The sequence below is a fragment of the Aphis gossypii genome, chromosome 1, assembly GCF_020184175.1.
Source record: "Aphis gossypii isolate Hap1 chromosome 1, ASM2018417v2, whole genome shotgun sequence".
Taxonomy (NCBI): domain Eukaryota; kingdom Metazoa; phylum Arthropoda; class Insecta; order Hemiptera; family Aphididae; genus Aphis; species Aphis gossypii.
The window spans coordinates 74,835,191-74,851,523 of record NC_065530.1 but is presented as its reverse complement, the minus strand read 5'-3'; the positions used below and the strand labels follow the sequence as shown (position 1 = coordinate 74,851,523).

At 26.5% G+C, this 16,333-nt stretch overlaps 4 protein-coding genes across 10 annotated transcripts; 2 read left to right on the top strand and 2 right to left on the bottom strand.

Moving 5' to 3' along the window:
- Positions 1 to 8,093: 8,093 nt before the first annotated feature.
- Positions 8,094 to 9,824, bottom strand: LOC114119711 (uncharacterized). The gene is made up of 5 exons (XM_027981385.2): positions 9,288 to 9,824; positions 9,062 to 9,191; positions 8,875 to 8,969; positions 8,566 to 8,802; positions 8,094 to 8,506 (listed from the first exon to the last, which is right to left on the bottom strand). Exons 1-5 carry the CDS (start codon positions 9,492 to 9,494, stop codon positions 8,408 to 8,410), a joined length of 768 nt encoding a protein of 255 aa, XP_027837186.2. The 5' UTR covers positions 9,495 to 9,824; the 3' UTR covers positions 8,094 to 8,407.
- Positions 9,825 to 9,939: 115 nt separating this feature from the next.
- On the top strand, positions 9,940 to 11,651 carry LOC114119712 (CXXC motif containing zinc binding protein). Of its 7 annotated transcripts, none has more exons than XM_050197555.1 (6): positions 9,940 to 10,081; positions 10,457 to 10,498; positions 10,691 to 10,764; positions 11,056 to 11,116; positions 11,170 to 11,251; positions 11,323 to 11,651. In XM_050197555.1, the coding sequence occupies exons 2-6, from the start codon at positions 10,493 to 10,495 to the stop codon at positions 11,577 to 11,579; spliced, it is 480 nt and encodes a 159-aa protein (XP_050053512.1). In that variant the 5' UTR covers positions 9,940 to 10,081; positions 10,457 to 10,492; the 3' UTR covers positions 11,580 to 11,651. The 7 variants fall into 7 exon arrangements, with proteins under 7 accessions (XP_050053512.1, XP_027837190.1, XP_027837188.1 ...); XM_027981389.2 differs by having other exon boundaries at positions 10,691 to 10,774; positions 11,056 to 11,112; XM_027981387.2 differs by having other exon boundaries at positions 9,943 to 10,081; positions 10,361 to 10,498; positions 10,691 to 10,774; positions 11,056 to 11,112.
- LOC114119710 (metaxin-1) lies at positions 11,649 to 13,266 on the bottom strand. Its single transcript, XM_027981384.2, has 6 exons — positions 12,982 to 13,266; positions 12,737 to 12,883; positions 12,558 to 12,661; positions 12,292 to 12,457; positions 11,837 to 12,226; positions 11,649 to 11,775 (listed from the first exon to the last, which is right to left on the bottom strand). The coding sequence occupies exons 1-6, from the start codon at positions 13,066 to 13,068 to the stop codon at positions 11,740 to 11,742; spliced, it is 930 nt and encodes a 309-aa protein (XP_027837185.2). The 5' UTR covers positions 13,069 to 13,266; the 3' UTR covers positions 11,649 to 11,739.
- Positions 13,267 to 13,411: 145 nt separating this feature from the next.
- Positions 13,412 to 15,139, top strand: LOC114119714 (40S ribosomal protein S15). The gene is made up of 4 exons (XM_027981392.2): positions 13,412 to 13,578; positions 14,484 to 14,569; positions 14,629 to 14,866; positions 14,982 to 15,139. The coding sequence occupies exons 1-4, from the start codon at positions 13,564 to 13,566 to the stop codon at positions 15,093 to 15,095; spliced, it is 453 nt and encodes a 150-aa protein (XP_027837193.1). The 5' UTR covers positions 13,412 to 13,563; the 3' UTR covers positions 15,096 to 15,139.
- Positions 15,140 to 16,333: the final 1,194 nt, after the last annotated feature.

The window sequence follows — 16,333 nt, the reverse complement described above, 5'->3', positions numbered from 1 at the left end:
TTAATGGGATGAAAGAAAGAAAATAAAGACATATCTCACTAAACGAAGATACTTCTCACTGGGGAAACTTCAATACGTCAATAACATTATGGATTAATTATTATAGAAAAATAATGTTAATTAAGGACTGTAAAAAATTAAAAAAAATTTTGTCATCGCCCTGGGATCGAACCACAAACGATCAATTACTTTTTGATCAAAACTGATTAAGTTAACAAAAAATAGATTAAATAATCATTATTTTTCTAAAATGCGTACTTAAAAAGAAATATGTATTAAGTATTTCTAATTTAACTCTCCAGCGGCACTTGTCTCTCTTACTGCAGTTGGCTTCAGAGGGTTTAGCTTTTGGAGAGCTTATTTAGTCAACACATCTTTTGACCGAGCCAGTACAAGTGATAAGATAATACAATATGATTTATACGTGTTTAAAATATATTATTTTATTTGTTCTCTTGATAACGAATTAAAATATAAACTACTACCTACATCATTATAATACAAGTATATTATAATCAAAAACATAAAAGTACATCAATACGATATACTCCATCACATTTATGATACCTATAATACATATATATATATATATTTACATATGCAGGAGAGGTAACGCTTAAGGGTCGTTAAAGTAGCCAGTTTAGAGTAGTTAGAGCAGTTATATAAGGTTAGGTAAGGGTAAAAAGTAAAATAAAAATAATAAAATTCTTGGCAGAAACAACTGACGTACAACTAAGTTACTCAAAGTAACAAACTAGAGATACTTACAATTCCCTACATGCAACCATTGACTATGCTGTATTAAATGTCGATGATTTATGACTGATCATTAACTATTGTCCCTGTATTGATTTGAAATATTAAAAGTGAGTAAATGATTAGAAATGACAAGTCACTAACACCGAGAGCTGAACACTGTGAGTACGTTTATTTAAATTTTTTAAATATTGTACAACTTGTTCTTTAAAATACATAAACCCAATGTAAATATTAAATAAGTAGAATTATTATTCTATATAAAAACGAATAATAACGGTTATGACATATGAGTGTTATTTAAACTTTTATTCCAGTGTTTATACATCCGACTTCATCTAGAACCCAAAACTTAAATGGTCGAATAAATAATTTAGGTGCAAAACATGGACATGGAGTACAAGCACGATAACACTTATTTACTTCTCTGGGCACAGTCTATACAGTCATCGTAATGGACAGCTGATAATATAAGGAAATATATAAAATAATTACTATATTTTATGTTTAGATCGCTTTTGACGATAATATACTATCTATAATTAATCGTTAAACTTTAAGTCATTACATGCAATATACATGGTATATGTACCTACCTATACATTTCTCATAATTAAACAAAAAAAAAAGTATTAAATATTAAAAATATAAAAAAGACTTTTAAATACCTACTGAATTATTTGAAATATTATATATATATACCTAATTAATAATGATATATAGGTTATTGGTATATATTTTATAGACATATCATAAAATAAAAGTATAATATTGTAAGTACTGTGAATTAAAAATCATACATTTTTAATGTATAACTTCCATGTAACGATAATTTACTGGTTAGCACTATTAGAAATAGTTACTACGATATCGTGTTTTAGTATCATAATAAAATTTTTAAATAGAGTACTACAGTCTATAACATATAAATTATGCATTATTTTCAGAACTGAATTGTTTCAATCTATGGAGTGAAAAACTGTTAATTAAGGAAACACTTATATTATGCACAATAAATCGACAAAATATTCAAAAATAAGCAATTTAAAAAGAAAAGGGCAAAATAAATTCAAATTGTTCATGAATAATGAATATGTTACAATAAAAGATTTTCTAAATAAATTTTTATTTTACAGGAAATTTAATATATCTATAATAGATAGCATAATAAGCAACTGAAATAAATCATGTAATTTTGAAGTTTTCATAATTGTTTTGAGTCTCGACAATAGAAATCGGTCGACAATATTTAAAATGTATTTCAAGTTTTGAATGGTATAGTAATATAGTCATAGTGTAGTATTTAATTAAGTAAATTATTAAATATTCCAAGATAATTATTTTTAAACAACCAAATAACCAAAGTTTATTGTATTTTGTTAAAACGGGTACGTGATTATAATATTAAATAATTATTTTGTAATTTTACAGAAACTTTTAAAGGACATCACAGTATCACACCCATTGTATTGTTTCCTTCTTACAGATATATCCATTTACATACTACGGAAACTTATAAACAAATCATACAAATAACACTTTTATTTAAAACAATAATGACGTATGATAATATTTTCAAACTTTATTCTCACCATGCACATATTCAACAAACCTGCATGGTCTGATTTCATTTTTTATGGAATCTACCTACATAACTTTCTGTATAATAAAACTTTATCGTTCCCAATACGTTATAAGTAAAAACAATATCGTATACTTCTGCCATTTGGTAAGAAAATTATAATACCGTCAAAAAAACAATTTATTCACTCATACACATCATTACACTATTCCCTTGTTTATAAATCAAATAACCAAAAAATAATTTTATTAGAGAATAGATATAATTAATGCGCGTAAATATGTATATTATTCATCAGCCAGTCATCAGATATAATAGTATATTTCATTGTTTTTTATCAAGATCTACAATGACTCACTTCATGAGTATTCTATGGTATTCACACCTTGAACTTAAATCCTTTGGATATTATGATTTATTTTGTTTGCTTCTGCAAAAATTAATTTTAGATTTCCTCACTGCAGGAGAACCTTTTTCATCTTTTATAGATATTCATATCTGCTAGGAAAGAAGTATTGTGTTTGTATGATAATTAATAATATTAAGACTTTTTCAAATTTTTCAAATTTAGATTTGAAAATTCATCGTTGACACTAAACTTGCGTACATTTTCGATTAAATAAAAGCAAATTAAAACCATAAAAATATCTTTAAACACTATATCGATTAATATGATTAAAGACATATTAGTTTTTCTTATTTCAGAGTAAGTATAATAATATATATATTCTTATATCAAGCCATGCATATTGTATACCTATAAAAAAAAGTATTGCAATTTTATTTTTTAAATTAACTATAAATCGTTAGTATGATTATTATATAACAGTGACATATATAAAGAGTGGTGTAAGTCAAATATCCTAAATAAACTTTTTTTAAAATACATTTATAAAATAATGTAGTTTAAAAAAATCTTAAAAATACAATATTGTTGTTCGTGTTCATTGGGTATTTAAATTTAATATTAATAATATTATAAGAATTTACATTTTTTCACTAAGATTCATTTAATTTAAATCCTATTAACTTTTGCATTTGTGACTGATTTATTATTAACAGTATTTAGGGCGTACTAAGTTCACAATATGGCATTAAGGCTTAATAACTTATACCTATGTACAATACGAAAATCACGCGAGGTGTAAATGATGAACAGAAGGAGTTAACAGTTTGAACGCCTTGCAACATATAACTAGGTACCTACGCTATGATGTGTTTTATCGGTGATGGTATAAAGCCCAGTTCGTAGATAAAGTACTCTGTTATATAAAAGAAAATAATAGAAAAGAATTACAAGTGAGCCCGTCCAAGTAAATATGAATACAGAACATTTAATGATGTTTAAGTAAAGTCAAAGATACTGGCCCAAGCAGCCAAGCAACTAATCTATATGAACGTCATCTTAGAGCAGATAACTGTAGTAAATTTAATAATTGATACGTTAATGGAATTTCTTTTCTTTGGAAAAAATTAAGAGTGGCATAATGGAGCCAGTTTATTAATACATAGTTACCAAAGTAAAAAAGAAAAGAAATATAGTAAAACACATAAATATATTATAGGTACAACTTAATTACAACCATACTATTCAGGTGCCTATAATTTTTGTATAATTATTATTATTATTATTTAAATCATCGTAATTTGCTACAATTTCATTATAATTACAATTTTATGGTTCGGTACCTATTTTTTTAAGCAAAGTTTAAATTATAGATAAAGAGTATAAAGTAATTAAGTTTTACAATTATGTAAGTAACATACAGTATTATCAAATAAAAGTATACAAAGGAAGAGAGAAAGAAAAATTTAAAATGCAGAACTAATACAATCTAAAGAATTAAATAATAAAATTTTAAATAGATAAACAAAACAAGTTATTATTCTTATATAATAAGTATTTAAAATAGGTAAGTAATAAACACGAGAAAAAAAAAATTAGATTTACTCTAAGAATAACGAATTATAAAAAAAAAATTAACACTAAGTACTTTGATCATTTTATGGCATTTAATTAAATATACATGATACCTATGGTATATTTTACTTATGATATTATAGCAAATATACAAATTCATTTAATCGCCAATGTCGCATAAAACAGGTCCATAATCCTCACAAATATACGATGATAGTAAAACACGATAATTTCAATTGTGACAATTAATTTAATATACCTAATACAATGAATATAATTTAAAAGACACAGCACATAGACCAAAAAAGTTAATCGTGGACAGTACAAAATCAAAAAAAACTGTATCAACATTTGTACCTTTTACACGAACATTTATCCCTAACAAGCAAATATGTATCTATATATACATATTATTATGTAATTTTATTACAATAACAGCATTATATACCTACCACATACCAGAGTTGTAGTAGGTAACTGGCGGGAATATACCTACACATAGTATATTGTCGTCGTCGTCGATTATATTAAAAATATTTCATAATATACTATTTTTTTTCCTTATTCAAAAGTATATATATATATCATATGTGATGTGTGTGTGTATATGTATTGTCCAGGCTTTCCGTTTGATTTCCTCCATGATTCCCCCAGGGACGGGGAAATGATGTTTAACAATATTCCTACCGCATATGCAGCGCGGCAAATATATATATACCTATAGGCTATAAGCTCCATAGTATGGTCCAAATACACTAGTATATAGTTTACCTATGTATATCATAGCCACTAGTAGTCCATATAGGTATATAACGAAATATAATATCTATGCTCATTTTGGAACGTTAGGTACTGGGTCGGTTTAAATTATTTGTTTGATGAATGTACATTTTTCAAATTTTGAATTCTTGTGTCATTGTTTACCTATAATTGTTACATAATTTTTTTTTTTATTAGTATTTCTAAAAATTTCTGTCAATTATCAATTTTCACACTCATTTTATGAATAGTATAAGATTCCAAACAAAGTGCGATGAATGTATTGATTTTACAATGATATATGTTTTGTTTTTGTTTTTTTTTTTGTGTGTATGTGTATCTGTGTACGTCATAACTTATCGATAAAATGCTTCAATTTAAAACTTCAGGGGTGGTTCCAATGTGTTAAATTTGAATCCAATGATAGGTATCATTGTATACGAAAAACAATATTCTGAACGGAGATGATTTGTCAGCCTAGAATATATATTTTCCATTGGGTGGTGAAAAAGGTGGTTTATGCTTTAATGAACTGAGTAGGTACTCCAAAAACAAATCTTGTACGAAAAATGTCATTTTAAACAACTTAAGTATGTTTCAAGTTTCTACGACTAGTAATTTTTAACTATCATAAAAATTTTAAATTATTTGATAGTAAATCATTATTTTACGCGTACATTTTGGATTTCGTAAAAATTTAAACACAAGATCAATTTGTTTTTAATTGGCCAAGATTCAAGTTCTTTTACAATCATTGTAAGCCAAACTTGTGGAAAATCTTGTTTTAAATTTTCAACTGTTAGCTACTTACACAAATTTTTAATAAATTTTTAATTACAAAATAAATTGCAAATATTCATGATTTGACGATTTTTTATCAATATTTGAACTTCAAAGCTAATAAAAAAAAATTGTGTCCATGTATTCTTATAATTTTTTAATCACTAAGAAACTAACTCATGGGGAACTATGTGTTAAATTTTCAAGTATTTTGACTTGCCAAAAAAATGTTATTGTCACTTTTAAAAAAAAAACTAAACAAAAACGAATATTTAAAATGCCTATAAATAGCCTTAATATAAGTGAACTATTTTGATAATTAAATTATATTATAAATCGAATATTCCAGTTGTTTATAAACAGCTCAAAAAATCCATATTTTGAAAATTTAATTATGTATAGTTAACACTTATATAAACATTTAGTGAAAATTTCAAGTATTTACAGTGATCTGTTTTAGAGTTACAATATTATATAAAAACCGATTTTGTCAAAAACTGGTTTTGATCAAAAATTCCTGTTTTTCCGTCATTATTTTGTGGTTTTCCCCGATATTTAGAAAACTAATGGAAACTTTTGATCTCTATAATGCACCAAGGATATTCACTTTTCCATTGGAAACCATCCCTGAAGTTTTAAATTGAAACATTAATTCGACAGGTTATAGTGTACAGACAAAAAAAAACACACATCATTATAAAATCAATACATTCATCGCTTCGTTCACAATTAAAAAATGAGAATAATAGGTAACCATACTGTATTACTGTAAGTTCTAGTTTTTAAGTTTACCTTGTCATTGAGGAGTAAATATATAACTGTAATATATATTTTGTTAAATTTGAATTCAATAATCATTGCATACTTAAAAACGATTAAAAAACCCAATATATTTATAAATACCTAAATTCACCATGTGTATGAAATGTTAATACAAATATTTAGCGAAAATGTAAATACCTATCAACAGTTAATAATTTGTTTTAATTTAACGTAAAAAAAAAAATCATGCTACAATTAATTAAGACCCACCCACCCTCTCACCCATAAACACCAACTAGATTCAATTTCCTAAAAACCGATGTTTAATGAAAATTAAAAATCAAAGCTATTTCTACTACCCCAAATAATGATAACACTAATAAAAAGACAAAACAATGTTGTTGTCATTTTGAAATCAAAATATTAATATTCCACACAAAATCTAAAATACTAAAATATAGGTATTGTCAACACAACAAATCAGTTATTAAAACGTTGTTTACAACTATTAATTTATTAAACCATGTTAACAATGCATTTACATGTGTTTACTTATAAGTATGCAAAAATATAGGTAATGTGAGAAAATATTCATTTACTTTAGTTTATGATAAAACTATAATATCCTCTCAATTATTGTTAAGTTTAATAAAAGTAACAAAATAAATGAAGATTCACAAAAAAAAATTACAGTTGACATGTATCATTTAATCTAATAATTAAAATAATTGGTAAAACCAATTAATAAAATAGAAATAGTTTACTGTAAAAAATTATTTGGTTTGTATTCATATTAAAACTAAAATTTAATAAAATATAAGCTATTAGAGACTGATAAATGTCTCAATAAAAATAAGGTAAAATTTTGGTAAAAAATATTAACTAGATATGTGCAATAAAAATATATTTATATATAAATAAAGAAACTTTTGTTCTTAAAGTTATTAATACCATAGGTAAAATATAATAAGGAGTATAAATAGTAGTATATAATTACAAAATACTATTTAATTTTGTAAATTGAATTTTACTTTCTTTTATTTGGGTTGTATTAGTTTCATCAATAAAAAAAATCAGATCAAAATGTATAATACAGATACTAACAATTGATATTATGTTATCCTGTCAAACAATAAAGATAAAACAAAACAGTATATTATAAATATATGTTAATGTACTTTCATTGTAATATTAATAAATAAATGTTATCTCCCATTGTCCTCATATATTAATAATAAAAATAAAGTTTGATACCAAATATTCTGAAAAACAAGAAATGTTTTTTTTACTAACAATATTATAGTATTTATGGCTTTTATAAGTTCAAGAAAATGTGGAGATATGATAAATTATCTGATGAAATATAAACCGCGTTGCCCCTACATATGGCACTGTGTTTTTTTAATAAAAATTTAATTTTCTCTATAGGTAATGAGAAAGTTATGTTATAAGTTTTTTACTATTATACTTTTTTTAAATCAGACATTGATTGTCAATGTCAATGTATTTAACCCATGTAAAAATAACATTAAAAATAATGATATAAAATGTATTCAAGTATAAAAATGATAAATAATACTTATGATTAAAAAAAAATACTGATTAATTGTCAACAATTCAAAACATTTGAACACAAAATGGACGGATAAGTTTACATTGTGTCAAAGCGCATTGTCATTAGTCTAAATAATAATACCTATGATATAGTGAAGTTTCGCTATTCCAGACCTCGCTACATCAGATATTCAGATCTATATCAAGTCTGAATTAGCGACTCTACTATAGTTTAAAAATTAAAAATAAATACTACATTCCTGGTTGATTTATCAATAAAATATCATATCATGTTATACTGGAACAGTGGAAACTGTACTATGAGGAGTAGTAGGACGAGATCCAGCTAAAGAATGTGTTGTAGATGCATTTAGTGACGCCATAGTTCCAATCTAAAATAAAATATTAAATTTGTAAACACAGTTAAAAGGAAAAATGATAAAATACATACTCTCAAATGTGCTAAATCTTCGAGCTTAGTCAAATCAAATAATTCCAAATACAATGAATATACAAGTATCCAACCGTAAACATTGATGACATTGAATAATGCACCCAGCAAAATCATAGTAAAATTATATCCAAATATAGGATCGTTGGCTATTGATGAAAACAACCAGTCAATTAATCGAAATACTGTAAATGCAGCAAACGAAAATAACCAAGGCACAATTCGTTTCTCGTGCTCCTGAAAGTTGTAAAAATTAATATTAACATTACCATTATCACATTAATTGTGAAATAAATTATCTTATTTTACCTTGCGTAATGCAGATATCAAAATCAAACTTGTCACAAAAATAACAGCTGCCACGACAAATGAGAACAACGAGAATAAGACCAATAAATTTCTGACTGAAATATAAAATGATTCATATGATCATTTAAAAATAAATAATTGTTACATTTGGGTATTAATGATAAAACATAATATTATTTATATTTACCCCAGGAGCTTCCAACATATACAAACTGATAGCTCATGACATAGTAACCATAATGAGTAGATCCAGGAGCAGCCATGGCCAGACAGTATGTATCAAACGCAGATGTCACCAAAGTAAAAATACTTAGAAACTAATGAATGATAAAATCATATCATAAAAATATATAAATATAAATTAAAAATACCAATGCACAAATGAATCTATATATGAATGACTGAATGCTTACCAGTGAATAGAAGGCAATGACAAGTGCACCTCTCTGCGTATCAAGGAAGTAAGCATCTTTCAATATAGGACGTTGATACCACGGCACACGTAAAGATTTCATGGAACGTGTTGATCGCAGGTTAGAAGATCGAATAGTCAGATGACTGGCGTGTATCGAGTACACGGACGGCGTTCCCATACTGGGAGTTTTACTTCTGGCGTACATTTCAATGGAGTTGATGGAATCAAAAAATGTAAATAGTGTTCAATAAAAATCTAAATTATCAAAAATTTTCAACAAATATTAAATTGTAGGAGTTGTGTTTTTTTCTTTTAGTTGCAGATTATCACATTGAATCGTCACCGAATTTGAAATTAATATTGAAAGTCAAAACTGTTTTCTAAAAAATATAACAAAAAATACGCGTACACCACTGCACCCAAACTCGGAATGCAAACTCAATTGACGGTGTCCATAATGAAGTAATAGGTAAGTATAGTTAACTAGTCATAATAATTTAATGTTTGGTAAACAAAACTCAACTCACAAGCCAGTAAACACGCCCAAGATGATAGCAGCCGAGAGCTACAAGTGTGAAATGATAACAATAAAATCTTAGACAATACAGCAGCTGCAGCGCAGCCTGTGGTCATTTAATCGTGTAATTCTCATTAGTATGTCTTCTTATCTAGAATTTGGTACCAGCTTTATCCTTTATTTTTATCTACAGACTACAACAGACTTCATTCAATATTTCAGTTTAATAGATAGTAGAATAGTAATAGTAGAATATGTACGTTCTGTAGTAACTAGTAAGTTCCTATCTCTATATTCACTAAGTTCTGATTAATCATTTATACGTTATTCATAAATTCATAATCCACTATTCAAGAGTCTAGGCTCCGATAAATTTTTCACTGTAGATTTCATGTCTCGTATTCTGTCAGAACAGTACTACAGCGAGTGTCATCTCTAGTAATTTATATTCCTCCGCTTTCTTAATTCTTGATAATAATATACTGAATAATGAATACATAGTTGTATGTATTTTATTATCACTTTACTTAAGTTACGAATAAAAATTGTTTCAGACACCAGACAGTAATTATACCATTTACAAAATATTTAACTCATTACAGCCCAATTAATTGATTTTTTTTTATTATTATTAATTTATTCATATCAAGCATTACTAGGTAGTATTAGTCAATATCCAAAGCATAATGGTGGTAAGTTTTTTTTTATTACTCAAAATTTATATTTCTTTTTAATACAACATAATAATATGTATAATTAACACACAAATTACATATAAAAAGCATTATACATTGTATAGTATTATAATGATAGTTCAGCATTCATTTTTAATATTTTGAAAATCTATAATTTTTACAAAGTAATTTTTTTTTTTTTATTTATAGAAAATCTCACTACAATTAAAAGCAAACTTAGAAAATGTAACCGAACTTACACCTGACGGAGAAGATTTTCGATGGTATTTAAAAGTATGATAAAAGTTTTTTTTAAATTCAATTTAGAATTATATCAATATCTTTAATGTTAATCATCATTCATTTCTTGTAAATAAATATTTTACTTTTTTTTGGAATTTATATTTCAACTGTAAGCCAATTTGTATGAATTATCAATAAACATTTAATGAATCAATAGTGAATTGCTAATGTTCTTTTAATATTTTTTAATGTCTTACGCAATTTTATTTAACCATTAATAACTATTTTCTCATGCAGTCTTAATAAATAATCTTTTAAAAAAATTTTTACAGTTTCGATGTACAAATTGTGGAGAAGAGTCCGACAAATGGATATACTTATCTCAAGATGTTGGTAATTCTAGTTATATTAATGTTAACTGGTAATCTAAATGAAAAAAATTATAGGTAACTGTTCCAATGAAAGGAAGTAGAGGTCAAGCAAATTTAGTTACAAAGTGCAAAATGTGTTCAAGAGACAGTTCATTAGGTAAGTTTTTTTAAGTACATAATATGAAAATAATATTTGTTGAACAAACTACAAAATAATTTTATTTACAGATATTTTACCAGACACTATTTCAAAGTATACAATAGAAGATTCAAATAAATTTAAAAGTATTGTAACATTTGATTGTCGGGGTATATCAATTATTGACTTTTCGCCTAGAAATGGATTTAAGTGTATTGGAATTGAAACCAATACCAAATTTGAAGATATTAATCTAGAAGAAAAAGAATGGGTTGATTATGATGAAAGACAGAACCAACCTGTTGGGATTTATGATGTCCAACATCAGTTTGTAACCACCAAATAATTTTTTTGTTGACATGAATCATAATTTAGAAATAAATTTAATATTAATATAATTGTGTTAAAAACTAAATAATTTGATCCATTTATTTAATATCTAATAAATTCAGGAACATAAAAAAATAATATTAAAAAAATGACTAATTAAAAAAGTTTATGATTAATCAATCTTCATCTTCCTCATCACTTGTATCGCTTACCTAGAAAATGTACTCAAATTACAAAATCTGTTAATCTCATTATAAAATGATTAGAACTTACACTAATGAGACCAATTTTGAATGAATATACAACCATTGTAATGAGTGTAACTAATCCAATTAAAATGTTTTTTGTCTCGTCTTTCTTATACCAAGGTATAACATTCATTTGCTGCTTAAACTCTTCTAGTTTCTTTTTTTCATTGCATTTATGCGCTTGCCAGTCTAATTTGAAGTATTCTCTTGTTATTCTGTCTATCCAAATGCACAAATTTTTACAAGTTTTTAAATGTACTTGCAATTTGTTGTCAGTAAGAGGTGCTTTTAATAATGGCCCCAGATAGCTGTATGCAACAGCGTCTAATAATGTAGGATGTGACCCGAAAAAATAAAAATTGTTGCCCAAACGACTTTCCAAACCATTCATACACTTAATGGCCTCTGTGTAAATCTTAATGCATAACATAAGTTACTAGTAATAAAACATTATTTTAAACTGAATTTTAAATATTTTACCTCTGTCATTATGTCATTGTCAGAATCTAGGTGTTTGTACAATGTATAGATTTTATGCTTGGCTTCTCTTTCATATGCATTTGGATAATACCAGTTAAATGGAAATTTTAAAGCATTTCTATACCATGGCTTGGTAAAATTAAGGCAGTTACTCTCGTCCATCCACCTATACAATAATAATATATTATAAAGTAAATAAACATAATATTCTGACAGAAAAACGAAAATGAATTATGAAATATTTTTTTTTTTTTTAATTTGATTACCAAGCAAACAATAATGCTGGTTCAAGTTGAGCATCAATCATACTAATAGCTGCGTGTTCCTCAGCCAATTGAAGACTAGTTAATCCAAAATCTGGTGTGAGATTCTTGAAACACAAACACATAACATTATAACAATATTAGAAGAACATCTTTGAGTTTCTGTTGTAAATTTTTTTTACCTGTTTGTCAAGACAATCTATTAGACTGTCCCGGTCCATTAATAATCGTTTATTATAACTCACTACAGGCAAATGACCGGTAATGGACTTGAATGGATTGTTCGAATTAAGTATAATAATTGGAGCGTTTGTAAACCTAGCAAAAGCCTAAAAACAAAAAAAGTTTTATTGCCTTAATTTTAGTGTTCTTTTATTTTATGTACAAATATCAGATCAATATTTTATTGGAAAAAATTATAATGTACCAAAACTTCGAGGCATTTATAATCGATAGACGGCAAACCCCAATCGCCTTTCCAGGTTTCTACTTCCAACATATGAGGCTTAAACATGTTTGGTTTTGAATGTCAGCTACAACAAATGACCGTCAAAAATTATACCCGCGGTAGTGCGTAATTAACTACTGATCTAAACAATAATTAATTTCACAAATTTTTACAGTAAGTTATTGTTTAATATTTTTATTGTTGTTATTCAGTAATCACCAAAGATATATTTTTAATCGTGGTATTCACAGAATTTAATCTTATCAATCAACTAATTTAGTGATAAGAATAGGTAAGAAATTTTAATTCCAAAGACGTATTATTACCATAGTACATGTTCAATGTTAGTACCATGTTTAATCCATAAATCATTTACACGTTTGATGCAGTTGGTGACACTGTAAAGTCGTCTCTCAAACTTGTTTTACCTAACCATTTACCACATTTACACATAATATAGTACCTCTTCATTTTTTCCACGATTTTGATTTCGTTCGGAAAGAACACACGTTTTTCCAAAAAATTGTTCTAGGACTACTTCAGGCATAAACCCACATCAAAATGGCTGAAAACACCGTAAGTTTGTTTTAATATTATTTCAATCCAATAACTATTCAAAACGAACATTCGTGAAAACGCATACGTAAATTTAATCATTTTAACCTATAAGTTGAGACTATTAAAGCACGACGCTTCTTTGTAAATTTACTTTAAATTAAATTTATCACCTACAATATTCAGATTCATATTAAATCTCATTTGCTGCTGTGAATTTTCGTTTTTTTGGGTTCTAATCTTCTCTAAAATGTATCCCATTATGTTGTGGTTAGGTCACAAAATGTTAACAGCTAAGATTTTGAGAGAGTTAATCGTCTTCTCTTGTATGGTTACTCAGTTAATTCCTTTGTATTCATAAATAATAAAAATAAAAACTAATTTATATTATTTATATTATCATTTAAAGTTTTAAATGTAACATGAGAAAAACAGATGATATGCATCAATAGTAGAGTTGGGTCAGTCGCGACTGAACGAATCATTTAAGTGACCGAATCTCACCTAATGATGTACTAAAAAGTATTTTGTCAAATAGATCTTAAGGTAGTTTGATTGTTTTTTTATGAAACTTGTATATCAGCTAGAATTGGATCGATCGAGTTGAAACTACAGTCTACAACGTTATATTTTAATCAATCTCTGTCACTATGATTGACTGATTCATATTTCATAAGAAAATTGATTCACTTAATGATAAGAACAATATTTGATGCAAGAGCAAAATGGCTAATATGATCGAATTATTTGACCAAATAACTAGACTAATCTGATTCAAATGATTCGAATCATTCACACGACCGAAAATTCCTACTTCTAATCAATAGTCTTCATTAAGAACATGAACACAATTTTTTTGTCTAATTATGTCTTAATTTTACATTGTACGTGATTTTATTATGTTTGTTTTTATGGCAATTTTTTAGGGTGAAGTTGAGCACAAGGCTAAAAGGCCTTTCCGTAAATTCACATACCGTGGCGTCGATTTGGACCAACTTTTGGACATCCAAGGGTATGTTTAATTGTTATTATCATTCTTAACTAATTTTAACTTTAAATTATATTTTTTAGAGAACAGTTAATCGAGCTGTTGCACTCACGTGCTCGCAGGCGTTTCTCTCGTGGTGGTCTTAAACGTAAAGAGTCAGCGTTGGTGAAGAAATTGCGCCGGGCAAAGAAAGAGGCTCCACCAATGGAAAAACCTGAAGCTGTAAAAACTCATCTCCGTAACATGATCATTGTTCCCGAAATGGTAGGCAGTATTATTGGTGTCTACAATGGAAAAGTTTTCAATCAAATTGAAATCAAGGTTAGTAAACTGTTGCGTTTTCATTTTACTGAATTTTTATCTTATAATTAAGTTATCCATATTTGTTTATAATATCATAGTACTAATGTTTAATCCTTTATACTTTATTTTTTAGCCTGAAATGATTGGTCATTATTTGGGTGAATTCAGTGTAACATACAAACCAGTTAAGCACGGAAGACCTGGTATTGGTGCCACTCACAGCTCTAGGTTTATTCCATTGAAATAAATTATATTTTTTTTTTCACAATAAAACAACTCGTGTGACTCTTATGTTGAATTTGATTTGTTTATATCAGCAATCTTTTTCCTACTTATTGTACTTAATTAATACATTTTTTACAACAAACATTAAAGAATACATAAAAATGATAAGTAACAATAATTTTAAAATAATATTATTAATACTTAAATATATTTTATATCCTGATTTGTTATAATTTAAGTTCTGACCCCATATAAGTATCTTCAGGACATTTCAGCTATAACACCCTAAACCAGGGATGGCAAACCTTTGTGTACCCCCAAGTCAAATAAAATTTTTGATTCTGTCTTATTTTTCTTGTGTGTCAAGTAATTTGATGACCCTTTTTTAAACTTAAAAACATCACTTTGAGTGTCATTTAAAGATCATGTGCATTGTGCATGTCACTCGGTGACATAGGTTCACCATCTATGCCCTAAACAGTTAAGAAGTTCTTATTTGTTCTTTACAAATATAATTTTTTTATAAAATGTTATGCAAAAAGTATTTATTGTATTCCAAACATAATATAGGTATCATTAAAATAAACCATAGTTGACTAATAATTAGCAACTACCTATGTCCTTCAGATTATGTATGATTCTTAAGAACAGTTAAAAGAGGGATTATAAGTTTAATATATAAATTTCTAAAAGTAGCTGTTGAAATATAATAACTAGGTACCTAATTAAATACCCTAAAAGCTATAAAAAAAAATAACTTAATTTTATAGACATGTGAGTTAAATTATGGTTTAACTGTTGGTAGTATTAAACACTTTATCTTTAGTTCTAAACCAACGATAATCCAAAACCAGATGTGGACAATTTAAATAGTATACTTTACTGGAAATAAATGTAACCGCAATATATCTTCCCAATAAACTAATTGATTGTATAGATGAGAAATGCCTAAAAACAAATCAAATATTTTTAATTTACACTAAAAACTTATTCAAAATTATACATGTTAATTTATAAAACAATGAGTGACCTGAAAGTACTTAAAACTTTTTACAAATATTTATATTATTATTTTTATAAATCGTGTGATTTTCAAAATATTGTGACTTGAACCTATTTCAAGACAAAAATTTCTAATTTTTTGATTTTAATCAACATAAAAGAGCATGAATAGTTTTTTTACCTACGCAAAAATATTAAAAGAAACTCATTTAAAAAACTTGCAGTACCATACCCTATAGTAACAAACATATAATTCCC